At 36.5% G+C, this 21,363-nt stretch overlaps 1 protein-coding gene across 2 annotated transcripts in view; it reads left to right on the top strand.

The window, feature by feature from the left end:
• gabrd (gamma-aminobutyric acid type A receptor subunit delta) overlaps window positions 1-21,363 on the top strand; it is a 68,556-nt gene that overhangs the window by 18,222 nt on the left and 28,971 nt on the right. For both annotated transcript variants that reach the window (XM_058784034.1, XM_058784033.1), the window contains exons 2-3: window positions 11,371-11,486; window positions 19,735-19,802. In XM_058784034.1, coding sequence (XP_058640017.1) covers window positions 11,375-11,486; window positions 19,735-19,802 — 180 coding nt within the window. In that variant the 5' untranslated portion in view covers window positions 11,371-11,374. The remainder of the gene's footprint in view (window positions 1-11,370; window positions 11,487-19,734; window positions 19,803-21,363) is intronic.

Below are 21,363 nucleotides of genomic sequence, written 5' to 3'. Positions count from 1 at the left end.
AGACTGTATTGACTGTATTGAAAAAAAGGGTTTGGCTTTTGAAAATAATCAGTTTTATTGATATATAATCTTAATTTATTTGACTATTTGGCACATTAAACAACATGGGAACATCACAGTGAATGGGATTTGAAAAGACAGCCAGAGAAGTAGCACCTCTCTCTGTAGTCAAACCAGCTGTTCTGAAGGATCTCGAAAGGTTTCATTTGGTGCTTCTCTTGGACATGAGAAGCACCAAATTCTTTTTTTTTTCTAAAGAGAGAGAATGAAGGGGCTTTGCTACCTTTAAATCCCACTAGGAGTTGCGCAATGAATTCAAGTTGAGAAACACTCCAGATCAGGTTATTTAAAGAGGTCATCCTCCAGAAATTAAACAGTATGTGACAATTTGTCATGCACTTGTACACTCACTGCCAGGAAGGGTCAGAGTAGTGTACTTAAAGTTTTGGACATATGAAGGACAAGAATATTACACATTTGTTGAATTTAATCAAGGGTGTTATCATTTTTGAAGCACCTTACCAAATCTGCCTGATTTTCTTATTTTACAGATATTAATGACATATTTTTTCCTCTGTTTTTATTAAGTATATGTTTGCTCAGAGGGGGTGTCTCATTTATGCCGAGTTCTGTATTTATTATTGTTTCATCCAAGAAATAATTTACACAATAACAAAATAATTGTAATAACTATTTTAAATATATTTGAACAAATTACTTACTATTTTTAATGTTTTGCACAATAACAATCTCACAAACTCATTCCAGATAATTTAAGAATGTCATATCATCTCAAGGGTATAAAAGCATAGCCCAGGTGAAGACCGCATATCTTAATATTTATTTTGTTTACATTCTCTTTATCTCTTATCTGACACACCCAGGGCTGGGCTTCCTGATCACCATGTATTTTAGCTCTTAAGAGCGCATACATGCAAGGTTAAGAGCGTTCGTCGCCAATCCACTTGCGTTTCCCAAAAATGCACTTACAGTAACATGAACGCGTGAGGATGGATTCTACGCGCTACTTAAAGGGGTCCTATTATGCTTTTTCACTTTTTGAATTTTAGTCAGTGTGTAGTGTGTATGTTTGTGCATAAAAAAGATCTACAAAGTCACAAATGTCAAAGTCCACTCCAAAGGGAGCTTTTTAAGTTTTTCTTCCTAAAGTGGACGACATCAGGAAACAGTGGTTGTAATTTATTTTTAACTCTGTTCCTGAGCATTATAACCTCAATTTGGTACTGTGTGCTGCGCATTTTGCTGAGGACAGATTCCACAACGTGGAAGTGCTGGTTTTGCCAAAAAGCTTTTGCTGAAAGATGGAGCAGTTCCCACTTATAAACTGCTAACAGTATAATACTGGACAATAGGTGTGTTTCCATTACAGATTTGCACAAAACCTTGGCGATATTTTATAAATGTCGATAAAAAAGTATTGCGAAATGACGGCGTTTCCATTAACCAATGTTATGCGACTTTTGCCTCTTGCGATAAGTCATGGCAACAGATTTTGGTGGGATTTTGGCTATATTTATTCAAGGGAGGAGTATGTGTGTATCTTTACAGAAGCAGCAGTCCTCTTGTTCAATATTCTCGGGGTCTGAATCCAGCTCAAATTGATATGGCAATATTGACGCCATCCTTAATATCTATACCGGAGTAGATGGAACTTGCTGCTTTGGCGAGGGGCGGGGCAGTACTAAAACATCGTCTAAGCTGTTCGCCAATCACAACGCACTGGGACAGATAACGGATCACACATTTCATTTTTCGGAAGGCGGACCTTCATCAAACCCGGAACTAATCGAGCCGTTTGTGCCAGGCTGGGGAGAGACGTATTGTAATAATGTAAATTACGTGAAAAAATAATGCGTTTTTCGAACCACCAAGCATGAGAGCATGTTCTAGTACACCCCAAAACAAAATCAAGACTTTGCAAAAGAGCATAATAGGACCCCTTTAAGAGTCGCTGTCCATTTGTGAAGTGCTGAAATACAAATTTATAGGGAATCGTATCCTGAACGTTTAATCCAATAATTGTCATCTGATGTGGATTAGCAATCAAGATAAATCTGTATAAAGCACCTACCTACAGGCTGAGGCACTGACAAAATGGCTGAACAAAAAAACAAAAACAAGAAAAGATACCTTTGAAAAAGATGAAAGATGAAATTAATGTCCTTCTAGAGGAGGTGGAGCGAAACAAAGATGCTATTTTCACCAGATTTAAAGGACACCATACAAATAAGGAAAAACAAAACATGTGGGAGGACATTGCTACCAAATTAACAGCAATCAAGGGTGTTAAAAGATCAAACAAGGACGTCTGCAAGAAGTGGCAGGATTTTACAAGCCTGGCAAAAAGGAAGAGGGCACTGCAGAGGACTGCAATTAAATAACAGGTGGTGGGACCAATGAAACCCCCTTTCTCACAGCAGAGGAAGAAAAGGCCTTGGCACAAGTGCTTCAGATGGCATTAGTGGTGGTATTGACATCCATGGAGGATTAAGGGTAACTCAACCTGAGCCTGAGTCAGGTCCTTCATGTTCAGATCAGTTTCACCTGCCATCTCCTAGTCCTCCAAACAAACCTCCCAGGCCTCAGCCGCCATCTTCAGTTGTCCAGACTGTAGCCACAACACCTCAGCAGTTTGATAATGTACTTGTAGTCCGGACTTAGTGCAGCTGGAGAGGGAGAAAGACATTAGACAATGCCTTAAAGAAGCCAACCAGAGGGACAACCATTTTCAACAGCAGCTCATTGAGCTCAAGAAGGCCAAGCTGCAATATTATTAATATATAAAATCTATATAATAAGGGTGACAGTAGCACAAATATATGTACTTTGTTACATGCCTCCCCAGTCTAGGGTCAAGGAGGTCGTAACAAGGATATGCATGCAAGAAAGCAAGAATGAATTACTAGGCAACCAGGAGCTCTTCTCTCCTGTCCCAGCACTCCACAAAAATCACATAGATTTTTGTAACACTCTAGAAAATAGTTGATTTGATCTTATTTGACAAAAAAAAAAAAAAAAAAAAAGTACAAAGAGGGGCGCAAATATAGTGCTGAAAGGGGACCAGGCCAAAACAATAAACATAAAAGGGAGGAGTACTTTCTAAACTCTCAAAACCAAAAATTTTAAATAAACAACAAAAGTCTTACCTTACTCCCTTTCTAACCAAAAACAGGAGAAAACATGGACATTATTTATAAAAAAAAAAAAAAAAAAAAAGGCATCCACCTCCCTACTGCTCTAAAAATTGCAATTAAAAAGTTTCAAATCCCAAGTTGTGATTGCATAAAACAAAGTAACAACATGGCAAACAGGTAACAACTAGCACACATGCTAATGTCTGGGACAGAAGAAAACAGTTTCAGGAGGCAGCAAAGGCAAAGAAAGAGACCTCTTCACAGAGAGTTTCTAGCTTAAACCACAAGCTCTCCCTCCAGCAGCCAATCAGAGCAAGCCAGTAGTTGATGACAATTAGGACCAGCTGATCTGCATTAAGCTTTGCATGAAGGAGTAGAGGGAGGAGAGAAAGAGAGAGAGAACAAAACACTGCCAAAAATGCAAACTGCATCAGTAGTAGCAATATCAAATTCTGCACAAATATAACAATAAAATAAATAAAAAATAATTACTCCTTGGGACGTAACAACTTCATCTAGCTAATCCATTTCTACAGGTACAGGCAAAAACGTTTATTTGCCATTGCCATTTGACATGTTTTACCAGCAGTGTTCTATGTTTACATATTTGTAATAAGCACAACTTTTGGTTACAAACATAGGATAGATTAAAGAAAGAAGTAATCTATACATGAGGTGCATTCGACTTTATACGGCGCCACAAAAACCGGCTGCCACCTGACAAAAGCAATGCATTCTGGTTAGAACATTTGTCCGACTTTGATTGGCCCTGCAGCTGCCTTACGATCACATGTGCCATCAAAGTACCACGAGAGCACCACGAGAGCAAAATGAGACCAGCCGTGGAGGTCAGCCGCTGCAGTTGCTCAAAATCGGCTGCGAGAGCCTTGATGACGACACACTTTATTCTCATTGGTTAGATTCTGTGATGCACGAGGTGTGTTGCATGTTTATTCTAACAATTCAATTCCAATAATGCTCCAAAAATGTTTGTTTTAACAGTAAAAGCATTTTTAGTGTAGTCGCACTGTTATATTGAATCACGTTTATCAATAGAACACTGATAAAAGCATATACACCCCCACTTTATTGGTATTTAAATAGTATGTTTATGCTGAAGTTTATTCATGAACCGATGACGCTGTATTAAGCAGTATATAAAAAGTGTTTCTCTTACTCATAAAAACGTTTCTGTGTATTTGACAAATATTGCATTTAATTCACTTTATCTGTGATAAGAGTATGGAAACACCGTGCGAGCGTCACTTGACGTCCGCTTTTAATTCCGCCCTGACTGCAAGCGGCTACTCTCACCAACCAGTGGCAGGCTAGTGTAGTGCATCTTGAACGCACCTAATTACTAAACATGCCACGCCTTCACTTTCTTCAAGGCAGGGCCTAATGTGATCACTGACCCTGCGTTCCATTCGGAAGGGCTCATCCCTTATGTTCTAATCCCTTCAAAGGGTTTACACTCTGGAGTGATAGCTTTGAAGGGTTGAAGGGTGTAGGGGACCAAACAACTGTTTCTTGAAGTGCCCTTCTGTGTCATCATCACATGCCACAGGTAATCGGAGTGAACCATTTGTGGATGACCATGTGACGTGTGTATATATATGCCGCAAAGGTTATGCAGCTGTCAACTGTCAGGTGATCTGTGACCATAAGGGTTTGATCACAGACATTGTTTCAAGGTGGCCCAGAAGCACACACGACTTCATGTTTAGTAATTCATCTGGGGGTCAGGTGACACAAAATTTACTGCTACAGTGGAGGCTGCTTGGAGAGAGTGGTTACCCACTGAGGGCATATCTCTTCATCCCTGTGGCTAATCCTTGAATAACAGGGAGACAGATTTCAGCGAGGCACACTGTCTTGCACATAGTACTGTGGAGCGCATGGAACTGTGGAACGCAAAACCTTATATTATAATCACTTTGCACTTGAATAAAGTTAAAATGTGTAAGCTGCTGTTTGTCAAAATTATCGATTTTTCTTTTATGCCAAAGATCTTTATGATATTAAGTAAAGAGAATTTTCCATGAAGATATTTTGTAAATTTCCTACCGTAAATATATCAAAACGTAATTTTTGATTAGTGATATGCATTACTAAGAACTCCATTTGGACAACTTTAAAGGTGATTTTCTCTGTATTTGGATTTTTTTTGCACCCTCAGATTCCAGATTTTCAAATAGTTCTATCTTGGCCAAATATTGTCCGATCCTAACAAACCATACATCGATGGAAAGCTTATTTATTTTAAAAATTGACACTTATGACTGGTTTTGTGGTCCAGAATCACATATATAAACTCACATAACAAAGTAATGGTCAATGACTGTATTTTATTAAAAGCTGAATGTTTTTTTTTATGAAAGAATGGAGGACTTTCGCCATTTCTTGAAGACTGCTAAAAACTCAGCTGCTCAGGTTGAGTTGGGCAGGTCATTCCACCAGCAGAGAACAGTTAAGTAAAAATCAGTGTTAGTGATTTTGTGCCTCTTTGCTTCCTCTTCACACTATGCACTGTTCATTTGCAGAAGGCAAACTTCTGGAGGGCACATAAGTCTGAAGTAGTGAATTTAGGGACAGAAGTGCACTTGTTAAAGACTAATCTTGCAGCCACATTCTGAATTAGTTCTTCATTCAGAGGTTTGATAGAACTGGCTGGAAGACCTGCCAAGAGAGCATTGTAATAGTCCAGCCTGGACAGAACAAGAGCCTGAATAAGGAGTTGTGTAGCATATTCAGAAAGAAAGGAACCGATCTGTTGTATAAGGCAAATCTGCAGGAATGGCAGTTCTAGCAATGTGGTCTGTGAAATGTCTGTTAGACAAGCTGAGATGCGAGCAGCTAGATCATCAGGATGGAATGAGAGGTAGAGTTGAATGTCACTAGCATAGCAATGATATGAAAAGCCATGTTTCTGAATGACAGAACCTAGTGATACCATGTGGATAGAGAAGAGAAGTGGTCCAAGAACTGAGCCCTGAGGCACCCCAGTAGCTAGATGTTTTGACTTGACGGACCTATCTGAGAGGTAAAACTTGAACCACTGTAGTGCGGTACCTGAGATGCCTTTTGAAATAAGAGTTGACAGGGGGATCTGGTGGTTAACTGTTTCAAAAGCAGCGGACAGATCCAGCAAGATAAATAATGAAGATTTGGAAACAACTCTTGCCAGTCTTAGGGGTTCAACAACTGAGAGAAGGGCAATCTTATGAGTGATGCGAGGTGTGTTTCGGAGTAACTAGCACATGATCAGAAGAGCAGCGGCATGTGTAAATAAGGTTCAATTGCAATACATTGTGAGCAGAACAACAGCCAACAGTTAATTAATAATTCAAGTAGTTGTACAGAGTAATTTTGAAAAGTTCTCCTTAAACAGATCTGCAAATATCTTAGTGACATTGATTCCTAAATATTTTAAATTAAAAAGATAAGGTTTCAGAAGATTGCTTTCCAGCTAGGTCATTCCAGTTTTTCTCGATTACTAACACACTATAACGGATTAATTTGGCCCAATTTTCCAAACCATTCATACAGTTCTCGTAACAAAGACATGTTTCTCAAAACATTTAACACATTTCACCTGTTTGCACGCATGTTCCAATTTGCTCAGTGTTTTCTGCAAAACTCTACACAAGAAGGGCATAATTTTGCACAGGTTTAACCATATTCTCATTCAGAAGACAGAAACACACAATATAATTAACTCAAACTCAAAACAGCGCACATTTATCCATGTGTGAACATTAAGTAGCAAAACAAGTTTGAATCTCAGGATGATATGAACAAGAACTCAGGTGATTATGTGTTTTGGAAAATGAATCCTGGTAATGGGAGACAAAGAGGAATTGGAGGGGGAAATGAAGGGGATGAGGTCAAAGGCTATTTGTTCCTGATGAAATACAAAGCACTATATTCTTGTTCTTCTGCATGGACTGACCATGAGGGAAGTTGGCCTACAGGCTCATCTACAAGGTTTCAATACTACTTGCACATACAATATAATTACAGTTCATAGTAGCAGTACTTCAGATGAGAGAACTTTCATTATTCTATGTACAGTAAATACTGTTATCACATGTTGTACACCCTAAAACTCATTACTGTTGAATTTATTTGTAGCCAAGTAGTCCTTACATGTACTCTATTTTTGCAGAACTGAGTGATGAATGTCTAAAGGAGACAGAGAAGTCTTTTTAAGAAGACAAAGAAACTGCTATAACAAATAAGGATACTACCAATACTGCAATGCAATTTGGCAGAGGATGCTGAATGAATGAATGAATAAATTTGTTTACAGTTTTTCTTGATTGCTTAAACACATTTCTTGAAATTATGCCTCTTTTTTTTTTTGCAAATCCGTAACTTCTAACTCAATTTCCCAAACTTCCTATGTTCAGGTCAAAATGAAGCTCTCCACTCAAAACAGCTCACTCTTGCTGAAAATATATATATATTTTTTAAATATATTTCAAAATATACAAAAAATGGCCAAAAAATATATTTGCTTAAATATATTTATGTAAATATATTTTATACCAATATATTTTGCCCATATATAAATATATTTTTAAAAAGCATTTAAAAAATATATTTTGACCACAGAAATACATTTAGAAATACATTTTGGTATATGATGGTTGAAACTAAATATATTTACTATTTCAAAAATATATTTCATCGAGCTTCACTGTTTGCACTATTTAGCATATTTTTCAAATATATTTTTTTTGGCATATGGGCTTCCTTCTCTTCTTCCTCTTTCTTTTTCTCTTTCTCCTCTTCCTCTCCGTACTCCTCCTACTCTCCTCTTCCTTCATTTATTCCTCGACTCCCTACTCCTTCTCCTCCTTTTTGGTGTCCTCGACCTCTTCCTTCACGTCTCTCTGGATCCATTGTTTGAAACCTGAATGAGCTGACTATCTATCCATCAAAGGTTCTGATTGGTGTTTGATCAATTTTGGCTCCTAGTGTTTCCACTTGGGTAACTGTGTACTAATTGAGCTCAAACTGTGCTGACTTGAGTCAACAATATTGAATGCTAGTGCTTTCTAAATGACCACATAGTGTAAGCACTGAGAAATGTAGGGATTTGTGTGTAGTGTTTTGCAGTAACACTTCACCAAATCTGACTCATGTGTCAAAGCAGGGGAATAGTGTTTATAGTTTAGGGAAATGGGTGTACTTTAAAAATAAATGGCGTTATGGTTTTGAAATTTTAGTTAAAAACCTGGTTATAGTGTTTTAGCAATCGAGAAAAACTGTAATTATTTATTTATTCATTTCTGTAAAGTAACTGACAGTATTTTCCAATGAAGTGTTTACTGTATATTCAGTTGTTTGGTCTTTGAACTTTTCTCTTGTGTTTTTCATCTACTGTAAGAACTCTTTACAGTAGTGTAAAGAAAGTAAATTTTCTTAAAGTTTTTGCTGAATTATACTGTATCTGCGCCCCTCTATTTATGTCGTATACTGTAACAGACATTGACTAGCAAAATGTTTCCTGTTTCCCAAAAGAAAGTTTTTGTAACAGTGTTTAGAATTGATCTCACTAGTGTTCTCTAGGCAGTGAAGTAGACTGTGTATTTCGCAGGTTTGTGTGTCATCTGAGGCCAAAGTTTGAGTCTGACAAAAGAGAACATGTTTTTGGCTAAAGTATTTGATTTTGACCTGCAAGTTTGAAGTTTGCACAAATTGGTGTGTAGTTTTGAGATTGTGTTTATAGTTGTAAGAAAATTGTGAATTGTTTCATGAATTGTGTGTTAGCAATCGAGAAAAACTGTAACTGGACAGTATACTTTTTCCTATATTGAGGTTATTTCCTGATATTTGTCTAAATGATTTTAAAGCAGAGATCATCATAGGAACTGTCTTAGATGGATTGAAAATGTATAATAATAAATCACGATGAGAAAGCCTAGGTTTATAAAGCGATTGCCAGAGGTTCAGTCGTTAGCCCAAAGCGCATTGGAGAGACAGTGGCAGGCAGGCCTACAGTTACGACGTGTTAACCTAAAGAAATCAGACCCTACATTTATTTGTCTATATTGAGGCCAATGGGGATTCATAAAAGAGCTTTATCTATTAAATAAATGTGGAGAAGAGATAATCCCACCCAACCCTGTTGATGGCCTTTTCAGCACCTAATGACAGTATTTCAGATTGAGACCTTGATTTAGAGCAGTTTATTATATTGAATAATCTGCAATCATTGTGAACCATTTGTCTATTTTTAATGAAACCAGTCTGGTCTTCAGGAATTATTGTTGGGAGCAAGTTTTCTAATCTCATTTTATTTTAGTTTCCTTTTTTTTTTTTTTTTTTATGCAGTAAAGACATTAATCACTTGGTAAAATGTAGCTGGGTGAAGACCCATCTCTAACGATTCATCTAAAAGATATTTTATGTTTTCACAAAATCACAAGATTTAACATGCAGTTTATCTGATATTATCGGGTAATTACATTAATTCTGTGATAAACATGTAGTTGTCTCATCTCCAACAAGCTCTCAATCTCTCCCCATGTCTCTGGAGTACTAACCACTCAGACCCGACAATTATTAATCAGCTCATTAAAGACTCTTCAAATACTCACCCAAACACGTTTCAGTGTCTAGCCTCACAAACAGGAAACTCATAATGGCTTACAATGGCACAGTGTTCTCCTTATCTCATGTGGACTATCTTCATCTCCAGTTTGGTAAAATTACCTATGTTGTACTACTGTTGAAACCAGTCAAGTGCAAACACTGCCCCACAGCCAGTTCTAAAGATTTAATTGATTATGTCAATCACAGGGCTTGTTGAATAACAGTGCAAACAAAATTAGCCCTAACCCAGTGAATCATTGTCGCAAGTAACCAAGAACAGATCTTTTCCACGTGTTCCCCTGTCAGTTCCATTGTATCTCAGCTCTTTTCCTTATTTGCCCATTGCTGGTTTTGCCTGTCTCCCTTGTTTCCCTTCCTGATTTTGTTCCTTTAGCCACCTTTTTCCTCTCGGCCCATGGTGACTGCTAATAAACTTGTTTAACTGTCAGCATGCTCTACGAATGCAATAATAAGCATTTGAAAACAAAAATTGATACAATGAGGTGGCATTACTCTCTTCACCCTTCAAACTGTTGAACGTTAAAAGGAAATTTAAACATGTAAATGTATTTACATATTACTTTCAGCAGACCACAAATAACAAGTTAAATATTACTGTAATTTTATGTAATGTGTTTGTTGCGTTAATCAAAAATGTTCCATCATTAACAGATGAAGTATGGACATTTCCAAGAGCGTTCCATCATTTTGACAGATACAAATATTGTATACCCTGTTTCTTCAAGTAAACACTGCTAATAGAGATTAATAAACTGGAAAAGAAATGTGGGGATTTGGGAAGGAAAATGAGGGATTCTTAGTGCATTGAATTATTCATGGGATATATTGTTTATTCAATCGAAAGAGCAGGCCACAGTTGCGCAGTATCTGCTCTCTTTTTCATAGTTACAGCAGAAGAAAAAGAAAGAAAAAGAAAAGAAAAGAAAATAGTGAGGAGGAACAGGACACTGGACTAAAAAGTCTCATTAAAATCGCAAGTGTTATGCTAAAATATCAGTCAAATTGACAGATGAGTATTATTTTCCGTGCAACCTTATTATTTGAGATTATATGTTTCAGTTTTAAAATTCTCCAAACTAGAAGTTTCAGCCATATTTTAATCAGCCATATGCAATAGGAAAAAAAAGGTGTATATTCCCATTGTCAGTTTTGTTACTTGGATTTGTCCTTTATATCTGTTTAGCATAGCCCTTATTACCTCCTTAGCTTCCTGATTCAGTGCCCCATTTGTATTTTGTTCTATGTCTGTGTCTGTTTCTGTTTGTTCTATTTTGGGCTCTGTTTCTATCATTTTTGGCTTATTTTGTTTCTTATTGTGAAACCAGCATCCATTAAGCCCCTCAGCAAGTTTTGGGTTTTTGTTTTGCTTTTTGTTGCCCGGTTTCTGTGTTTTATCCTGTTTCCCTTAACACCTTTTCAGTCCATCCATCTGGCCTGTATTACGTGCACTTCCAACCAAATATGTCCCCATAATATATTTCAATATTCTGATTATCAAACTGCAATTACATGTCACACATCCACATCTGCATCTCTGATAAAATTGTGAATATAAAAAAGTGAAGAACATTTGTTTGTTTTCTCCCCATAGAGCCATGCCGAGTGATGTTGGTGACTATGTTGGCACAGACATTGAAATATCCTGGTTGCCTAATCTGGATGATTTAATGAAAGGTTATGCCCGAAACTTTCGCCCTGGGATTGGAGGTGAGTTTTATATGTGCAGTTTATCATGCTGGATTGCACTACACTGCTCAACCACCTGCAGTCAATATTTAGCCTCTTTTTTTCACAACAAACCTCACACTTCCTATGACAAGTGCTCCAGTTTCTACAGTCTATTTTTAAAGTATTACAATTAGCCCACATATATTTGAAGCATATCCTAAAAAACAAGCTTGTGAGAGGCACACCACATGTCAGTATTGATAAGTACCTAGTAATAAAGCATACCTGTCAAAGGTTCTCCTCTGCAGACCTGTGGACACATTGCTCTTCATTTATGAAACTGTAGTTATAATTGATTATAATTAGTGGGTCATTCTATAATTTAGGTTACATTTCATGTCCAATGATGTTAATTTTTTTTTAAACAGTTTTCTAAGAGTAAACATATTATAATCTCACACAAATATTTTGTACACAATTATGTTTTTCAGTTTGTCTTCATGCAATGTCTGCTTTTTTCTGAGCTGTCTTCAAAATAATGAATGAAAATCAAGTCAATGAAGTCAATGTCTTATTTCTTTCAAATAATAACATTTTTAATTTTACTAATGTTACTTCATGTTACTACCAAACAGCCCTCTGCAAACTAAAAAAAAAAGATTTGTTACAAAACCATGTGACCAGCATCACGTTATGTAATTTTCTTATATGGCAGACATTTTAAGCACATCATGGTAAATGGTATGTTTTTTTTTTTTTTTTCTATATATTTTATCTCCACTGACCTGTTATCATAGATATTGTCTGTCAACTATGTTTGGTACATTGTTGTGGTTTGCAGTAATAATGGTTTCTCTTCAAATAATTATTGAAATTGAACCTGATCAAGAAAATAACATTGGTCGGCTAAACAAGGCCTGCCATTGAAATTATGATTCAAAATGGTGAAGTGGTCAACTATGTCACCTGGCAACTAAGTTAAGGGATATTTCAGTAATTTTACAAAATTAGCTATATGTTTTATATCTGCAAGTTGAAACATAACATGTAAATGGGTCAAAGATGAAAAAGGGTTTAAGCATAAAAACAATAAGTGTGATACTGCTTTAAATTGTTGTTGCAAAAAAGTTTTCTGTTTAATTTAAATTTAATTGCAATTTTGTTTGTTTGTTTTCTGAGCAAAAAAATAAATATACATTTCTCCTTGATTTACAGAAGACACCCACTAAAATGTCATTCAGTGTAACAATCTTGTCAGGCATATTTACAACAAAAATCAGTTTATGACATATTAAATGACTAATTACTCTCACCCCAAATACTAATTAGCTGTAATTTTACATTTTCAAAATTTGCCACTATCCTAGGTTTTGCCCAGTTGTCAGTAAGAATTTTGTACTCATTTAAAACACAATAAAATTTAATATGTTCACTTATTCTTTTATATATTTCAATATGTACGAGTCAGAATAAGCATGTTGTTTGAATTTTTACATAAATATTGTGTTACTCTGAATGACAATGTAACATTATTATTATAAAATCACTTTTGTAAATTTCTTTTGATGCGGACATCTTAATGTCTTTGACCCAAATACATTTTAAGTTAAAAGATGTTAAAATTAAACATTTTTGCAGTTCACTATGTTACTTGAGTCAACTATTAACTTTTTTTTACATTTTAAATATCTATAATGCTGTTTCAGTGTTTTTTCAGGGCACTGTAAAAAATTGCAATGTAAAATAACGGTAAAATACTGGCAGCTGTGGTTCCAAAGACTATAGAATACCCGAGACGTGTCACTCGTGTAGTTTTGAATGGGGAAAAATGCAACGCTCAATATGGCCGCTCAATCGCAGGAAGCCCCGCCTTCTGAATGAAAGAGCCAATCACTAATTGGTAAAGTCAGCACGTCATTGCAGCTGCCGTTAGAAGTCCCGGTTGCTATAGAAACAGTCAGCATTCTGAGACGTGCGTTTAGGACTGCGCATGCGCAGTGGCTGATCTAGCCTGAAAAATAAGCTTTTTATAACGCTATTTGAGCAAAAGAAACAACATTTATGATACAGTTGCTGTCAGATTTCAAATATGAAATTTAATCATAAGCTTAGTGAACAGTTTTGGAGAATTTGATGTTTCCCCATTCAAAGAGATAGGCGCTGCACTTAGGGTTAGGGTTAGGGTTAGATGGCCGCCGAGTGACATGACTTGTCTTAAAGAGACTTTGGTGGTTCTAGTAGTGTGTTGTTAATTTACAGCTCTCAACTGTTAATTTACAGCTCTCTTTTTTTACAGTATGCTACCGTTATAATACCATGCACATTTAATTTGGGAAATCGATTGCTTCAAACCATTCGAGGATAAAAACTAATGGTGTCAGTACTGTAAACTTATTTCATTTGAGTCCACTAAAAATAAATATTTCTTAAAGGTCCCATGAATTTTTTTGGGTGTTATCAATATGTTAGACTTAAGGTTATCTGTATGCCAGTGTGCTCCAAAACAGTGACAAAATTCGCATTTAGAAGATATAAGCATTCAAAGCTTGCAGTTCGTCACTTCTACCAAAACGGCTCAAGTTTTTGCCGTAACATCGTACTTCTTCTCATCAAACTTTCTGTCCAATCAAATGCTCTCTAGAATTCGAAGCGCCCGCCCCCTACACTACAAATGGACACTGAAGCCGCAGCTGAAATAGGTCACTTGTTCACAGAATTAGTATTTTCTGTATGGTGAATGGCATGTAGTGCACTATATAGGGGACAGGGAACGATTCAGACAGTGTAAATATGCCTTCCATTGAGGAAAAAAAGAAGTCTGGTTTCATGCTGTGTCATGCTAAGCACCACAGACTCTGCTCTGGTCCAGAGATACGATAGCACGGAGCGGATCACATGTGCGAGTCGGCGCAGACCACAAAACGTATCGGCTTCGGACCTATTTGAATTCTACACAGAATGCTATATTTTATGGCAATATGTACGAGATTGTGGCTGTCATACCCTGTCAAATGCGGCTTTACGGAGCTCAACGGCTCTTAAGGGTTTGCTTTAGCCCAAGCTGTGATATAAACGAACGCTACTGGCTATTTTAAAAAGGGTGCTTGATATGTCCCGCCCTGTCTTCCTGTTTCAGTTAAAATGACGTCAACACATAGAATAACGTTGCGTGTTTCAAAGCATTTCAGGGGACCTTCAATATAAAACTGCAAACACTTAATGTGTAATAATAAAACAGTAAAAACATGACTTTTACTCAAATCTTTGCAGTTTGTTACTAAATAGCAATAGCACAAGTTTATGAAATGAGATTATCACTGCATCAGCAACTCAACAGTTACTGCCTTTAAATAAAGCAGCAGAACATCAGTGTTTGTGGCTCATCATTGACTGAATCACAGGCTCTACTCTCCACCACAATGGTGACCCACAAAACTAAATTAAACTAACAGATCGCTCTTGTGCAAAACTACATAAATACAGTTCAGTTTAATATTTGTTCTCCTTATCAGTTCATGACTTTGCATAACTGTTTTTTTTTTTAAATGAAATTTCACTAATATTTCAGTCAAATGAACTTGTCTAATTTGGTAAATCTGACTGTTGTGTTTTACAGTATATTACTGTTTTTTCCTTGATTTTTATAGTAATCTACTAGCAGCATGGTTACCAGTAAATTACTGTTTTTCTACAATTTGTTGCCGTAAAATAATGACAGTTTATTACTGTTAAATTACGTTTCATGCTGTTTTTAACCCTTTAAACCCCACAGGAATATCCTCGGTTTTAAATGAACACTTATAATGTGTCCACACTACAGAGTGTTGGAGTAACACTGAATCAGTGAAGTTAATGAGATAATTCTGTGCTTAATTAAGTGATGATTGTGCATTAGTGATGAACACCTGCTGTTAACAAGCAGAATCACTGAAAGAAAAATACAACTGACTTCAGCCACAGCCTTAGATGAAATCAAATGAAATAAAAGAAGATATTAAATCTCTCACGATCTGACTAAACAACTCCTAAAACAGCATTACCAGCTTCACATTACTAACCGGATTGACTTTATTTCTGTCAGACTTCTACAGAAGATCCTTTTGAGAATTAACAGAGGTTTAGATTATTTTTAACACTACCATGATGGAGATCAGTGTTTCCTTTAGTTGGGCTCTTGACCCTTGAGTTTTTAACATTAACTTTTCTTGGTCTGTAACCATGTGTTTTCAAACACATTTCTTGTGGCAAAAAAGAACCAAGGCAAAATATGTAGTATTGTTGATTATGTTTCAGTAATGAGATAATCATCATTAACCTGTTGTAAACAGGCTGTTATGAAAGATTAAACCTGTCACTCGCGCAAAAAAACCCCTGACATGCTATAAAACACACATTAAGAATCAATGGAAACAATAAAACAACATCTAAACCTCTGTAATTCAAAATAAAAAACTTTTGTAGACATCTGACAGAAATAAAGTCAATCTAGTAAGTAATGAGTGAAGCTGGTAAAGCTGTTTGTTTAATTCTCCTCTGCCAAGATCTTGAGAGTCTTATTTTTTTCAGTTGTTCTTATCTAAGGCTGTGCTTGTAGCTCGTGTTTCTGCTCATGTCTTATTTAAAGTTCTTGTTTCTCTTTCCATCAGTGATTCTGCTCGTTAACAGCAGGTGTTCATCAGTGCCTGAATTCACTTTTTTAGTTTTCATTCTCTCTGTCAGGTGGACTATATTAGTAAACTCATGTAGGGAATAGTGAATGAGGGTGTAGGGTGTGACTTGAAACAGTCTTTGAACGTCGACTTTGAACACCGAACACTTTGAACACTGTTAATTGCAGCAGGTTACTTTCTTGAAAATGACAAATATTGCCCAGAATGCACTGCTTTAATGAAAAACAGTATGTTATTGTCAAAATTTGGCCGTTTTTTACAGCAATTTTTAACAGCGAAAATAGATAATGAATATTTGAGTCACTCAAAATGTAACACCTAATCAATGTGTGTAGTGACATAGTTTGTTACACTAATAAAAATAGCAGATAAGTTACACTGATAAAATATAACAACTGAAACCAAGAGTTGTTTTATTAAGAAGGCATACCATTTTTACACTTTTTTACTGATGTGAATTTTACCCTAAAATATAGAATGACCAAACGTCTAAATGTGCACGTAATGTTGCCTATGCAATATCATTCAAACTGACAGAATGTTAACTCATTACTTGCAGGAGTCAAACCTGAATAATAAATCATAGAATACTATAATATTACTATATAATTAAAATGTATACTACCAGTCAAAAGTTTTTTAACAGTAAGATTTTTAATGTTTTTTTAAAGAAGTCTCTCTTCTCCTCACCAAGCCTGCATTTACTGTAGTTCAGCAAGGTAGTTTTTTTTTTTTACTTTGATGAATAGAATGTTAAGAAGCATAGCATTTATCTGAAATAGAAATATTTTGTAACATTATAAATGTCTTTATCATCACTTTTGATCAATTAAAGCATCCTTGCTAAATAAAAGTATTAATTTCTATAATCCCCCCCCCTCAAAAAACAAATCTATCTATCCATCTATATATATATATATATACATACACAGTGGGGCAAAAAAGTATTTAGTCAGCCACCAATTGTGCAAGTAATCCCACTTAAAAAGATGAGAGAGGCCTGTAATTTTCATCATAGGTATACCTCAACGATGAGAGACAAAATGAGAAGAAAAATAAAATCCAGAAAATCACATTGTAGGATTTTTAAAGAATTTATTTGCAAATTATGGTGGAAAATAAGTATTTGGTCAATAACAAAATTTCATCTCAATACTTTGTTATATACCCTTTGTTGGCAATGACAGAGGTCAAATGTTTTCTGTAAGTCTTCACAAGGTTTTCACACACTGTTGCTGGTATTTTGGCCCATTCCTCCATGCAGATCTCCTCTAGAGCAGTAATGTTTTGGGGCTGTTGCTGGGCAACACAGACTTTCAAGATTTTCGATGGGGTTGAGATCTGGAGACTGGCTAGGCCACTCCAGGACCTTGAAATGCTTCTTACGAAGCCACTCCTTCATTGCCCGGGCGGTGTGTTTGGGATCATTGTCATGCTGAAAGACCCAACCACGTTTCATCTTCAATGCCCTTGCTGATGGAAGGAGGTTTTCACTCAAAATCTCACGATACATGGCCCCATTCATTCTTTCGTTTACACGGATCAGTCGTCCTGGTCCCTTTGCAGAAAAACAGCCTCAAAGCATGATGTTTCCACCCCCATGCTTCACAGTAGGTATTGTGTTCTTTGGATGCAACTCAGCATTCTTTCTCCTCCAAACACGACAAGCTGAGTTTTTACCAAAAAGTTATATTTTGGTTTCATCTGACCATATGACATTCTCCCAATCCTCTTCTGGATCATCCAAATGCTCTCTAGCAGACTTCAGAAGGGCCGGACATGTACTGGCTTAAGCAGGGGACACGTCTGGCACTGCAGGATTTGAGTCCCTGGCGCAGTGTGTTACTGATGGTAGCCTTTGTTACTTTGGTCCCAGCTCTCTGCAGGTCATTCACTAGGTCCCCCGTGTGGTTCTGGGATTTTTGCTCACAGTTCTTGTGATCATTTTGACTCCACGGGGTGAGATCTTGCGTGGAGCCCCAGATCGAGGGAGATTATCAGTGGTCTTGTATGTCTTTCATTTTCTAATAATTGCTCCCACAGTTGATTTCTTCACACCAAGCTGCTTACCTATTGCAGATTCAGTCTCCCCAGCCTGGTGCAGATCTACAATTTTGTTTCTGGTGTCCTTTGACAGCTCTTTGGTCTTGGCCATGGTGGAGTTTGGAGTTGGACTGTTTGAGGTTGTGGACAGGTGTCTTTTATACTGATAACGAGTTCAAACAGATGCCATTAATACAGGTAACGAGTGGAGGACAGAGGAGCCTCTTAAAGAAGAAGTTACAGGTCTGTGAGAGCCAGAAATCTTGCTTGTTTGTAGGTGACCATATACTTATTTTACAGAGGAATTTACCAATTAATTCTTTAAAAATCCTACAATGTGATTTTCCGGATTTTTTTTTCTCATTTTGTCTCTCATAGTTGAGGTATACCTATGATGAAAGTTACAGGCCTCTCTCATCTTTTTAAGTGGGAGAATTTGCACAATTGGTGGCTGACTAAATACTTTTTTGCCCCACTGTATATATACATCTGGCATATATATATATATATATATATATATATATATATATATGTATACATATATATATATACACACACACACACACACACACACACACACACACACTGACTCCAAGCTTTTGAATGGTATAGTGTATAATGTTACAAAAGCTTTTTATTTCAGATAAATGCTGATCTTTGGATCTTTCTATTCATCAAAGAATCCTGAAAAAATTTACTCAACTGTTTTAAATATTGATAATAATAATAATAATAATAATAATAATAATAATAATAATAATAAATGTTTCTCAAACAGCAGATCGGCATATTAGAAGGATTTTCGCAGGATCAAGTGACACTGAAGACTGGAGTAATGATGCTGAACATTCAGCTTTGATCACAGGAATAAATTACATTTTAAAATATATTCAAATGGAAAGCAGTTATTTTAAATAGTAAAAATATTTCACAATATTACTGTGTAATATTATAATATTACTTTTGCTGTATTTTGGATCAAATAAATGCAGGCTTGGTGAGCAGAAGAGAATTCTTTAAAAACATTAAAAATCTTACTGTTTAAAAAGTTTGACTGGTAGTGTATATGAATATTATATTATAAAACGGAAAGTGAATGAGGTGGACAGGTGGCTCTTGCGTCTTTAGTCCTTTGACCCTTACACATGTGCATCAAGCATAAACAGGTTTGAAGGTTCTCAATTGCTTTGGGAACTACTTCAAAATGTTTACAATGTGGCACCCTGCAAACATGACAGATTTATGTCATATCCTTGTGGGTTGTGCTCTGACATATTGTATGGTATCGCTTCAGGAGACCTTGAGTCCTGGCTCAATGTGTTTTTCTTTCCTAAACGTACCATTCGTACCATACATTTTTGAATTTTTTATTTAAAATTTTAATTAAATTTTATTTTATTTGATATTACTTCATTTTTATCTTTTATCAAGGTTCATATTAATATTTGGAATATAAAGGTTTGGAAAATTACAATAAAGCTTAAAGAGTACTGTTTTTTTAATCAAATTATTTCAATTTAGATGACAAGTAAAGTCTGATCATTTAAATCATATATTTATTTTTGTCTCCTCAGGACCTCCTGTGAATGTTGCCATGGCCATTGAAGTAGCCAGTATTGACCATATCTCAGAAGCCAACATGGTAATTTATTACATATCACCCTATTTCGCATGTGTGATGCACTGGATTTGTTTTGTTGTTGTACTGGAAAACAATCATATTTTTGTCATTAAGGTATAAATTGAATGTGTTTAGCTTCTTTTGAATATTTTTCTTTCCGAATGGAGTGGATTCAGTTCCAGAATAATTAATAAAATAAACAGCAGGAGTAAATCTATCTAAATTCATGATTTACTAAAACATCTAGGTAAAATGTTCAAACAAATGTAATAATCACTGGACACATAAGAAACCACAAGACATTTCAGTGTTCATCTAAACACCGTCCTCAGTTGTAAAAACACAGGAAGTAACTTTGGCAAATATACATATGTAGAAGTCACAAGACTACTAAATTGTCTAAGCCGCTTGCCAGAGCAGATGGTATTCCACCGTATGTGGTCTTGTCATTTCTTTTTATGTAGTCCAGTGACTTTTAATAAAGCGTTTGTTTGAACAAGTAGGGGTGAGTATATATCTGTGCAATATCATTGAAATTTAAATGATTCAGAATTTTATCACCTCTCAGTTATTTCAAAGTTGACAAGTACAGTAGTACAGTACAGTTGTTTACAAAGACTATATTACAGTTTTTCTCGATTGCTTAAACACATTTCTTGAAATTATGCATTTTTTTTTTTTTTTTGCGAAATCCAAATCAATAACTTCTAACTCAATTCCCCAAATTTCCTATATTCAGGTCAAAATGAAGCTTTCCACTCAAAACAACTCAATCTTGCTGAAAAACCAAACTTTGCTTTCAGACCCTCAAAATGTCTCAGGTTACTCGCGTAACCCTTGTTCTCTGAATAGGGAACAAGACGCTGCGTAAGCTAAGATGCTTTGGAAATGCCCTCTAGGTGTGCCGATTGTCTGAAGCCCTTATAGAATCACGCCAATTCATTGGCTGATGGCACGGATGCCGTCTTCGACGTTCTTACGTCGCCATCCTTATACTGGCGAACGCGCCATCTGTTCCTCAGATTTCTCTGCCGAAAAGGCCTCTGTCGGCAGCGTGAGGAGCTTGGCAGCAAATGCAGCGTCTCGTTCCCTATTCAGAGAACAAGGGTTACGCGAGTAACCCGAGATGTTCTCTTTCATAGGTTCACTCAACGCTGCGTAAGCTAAGACGCTTTGGGAACGATATACCAAACATGTCAAGCTAAAAAAGCTGCCCTATTTGGCCCGTTGACGAACCAGACAGCATACACGGCTGGCTCAAGCAGATAAAACCTGGGAACCTGGAGCCGTGTCAAGATCCAAGTTATAGAACCTGATAAAAGTGTGCGGAGAGGACCATCCTGCCGCTACACAAATATCCTCTAGAGGGAACCCTCTAAAAAGAGCTTGAGAGGAAGCCACGCTCCTAGTAGAATGCGCCCGAATGGTGAAGAAAGAAAGACCACACACCTCATATGCCAGCGAAACAGCATCCCTCACCCAGTGAGAGATTCTATGCTTCGATGTGGCAAGCCCACAGCGGCCAGCACCGAAACATACCGACAACTGAGGAGATTTCCTCCAATGGCTGGAGCGGTCCACA

The sequence above is a fragment of the Onychostoma macrolepis genome, chromosome 08 (assembly GCF_012432095.1).
Source record: "Onychostoma macrolepis isolate SWU-2019 chromosome 08, ASM1243209v1, whole genome shotgun sequence".
Classification (NCBI taxonomy): Eukaryota; Metazoa; Chordata; class Actinopteri; order Cypriniformes; family Cyprinidae; genus Onychostoma; species Onychostoma macrolepis.
This window is presented reverse-complemented; position numbering and strand designations above follow the sequence as displayed.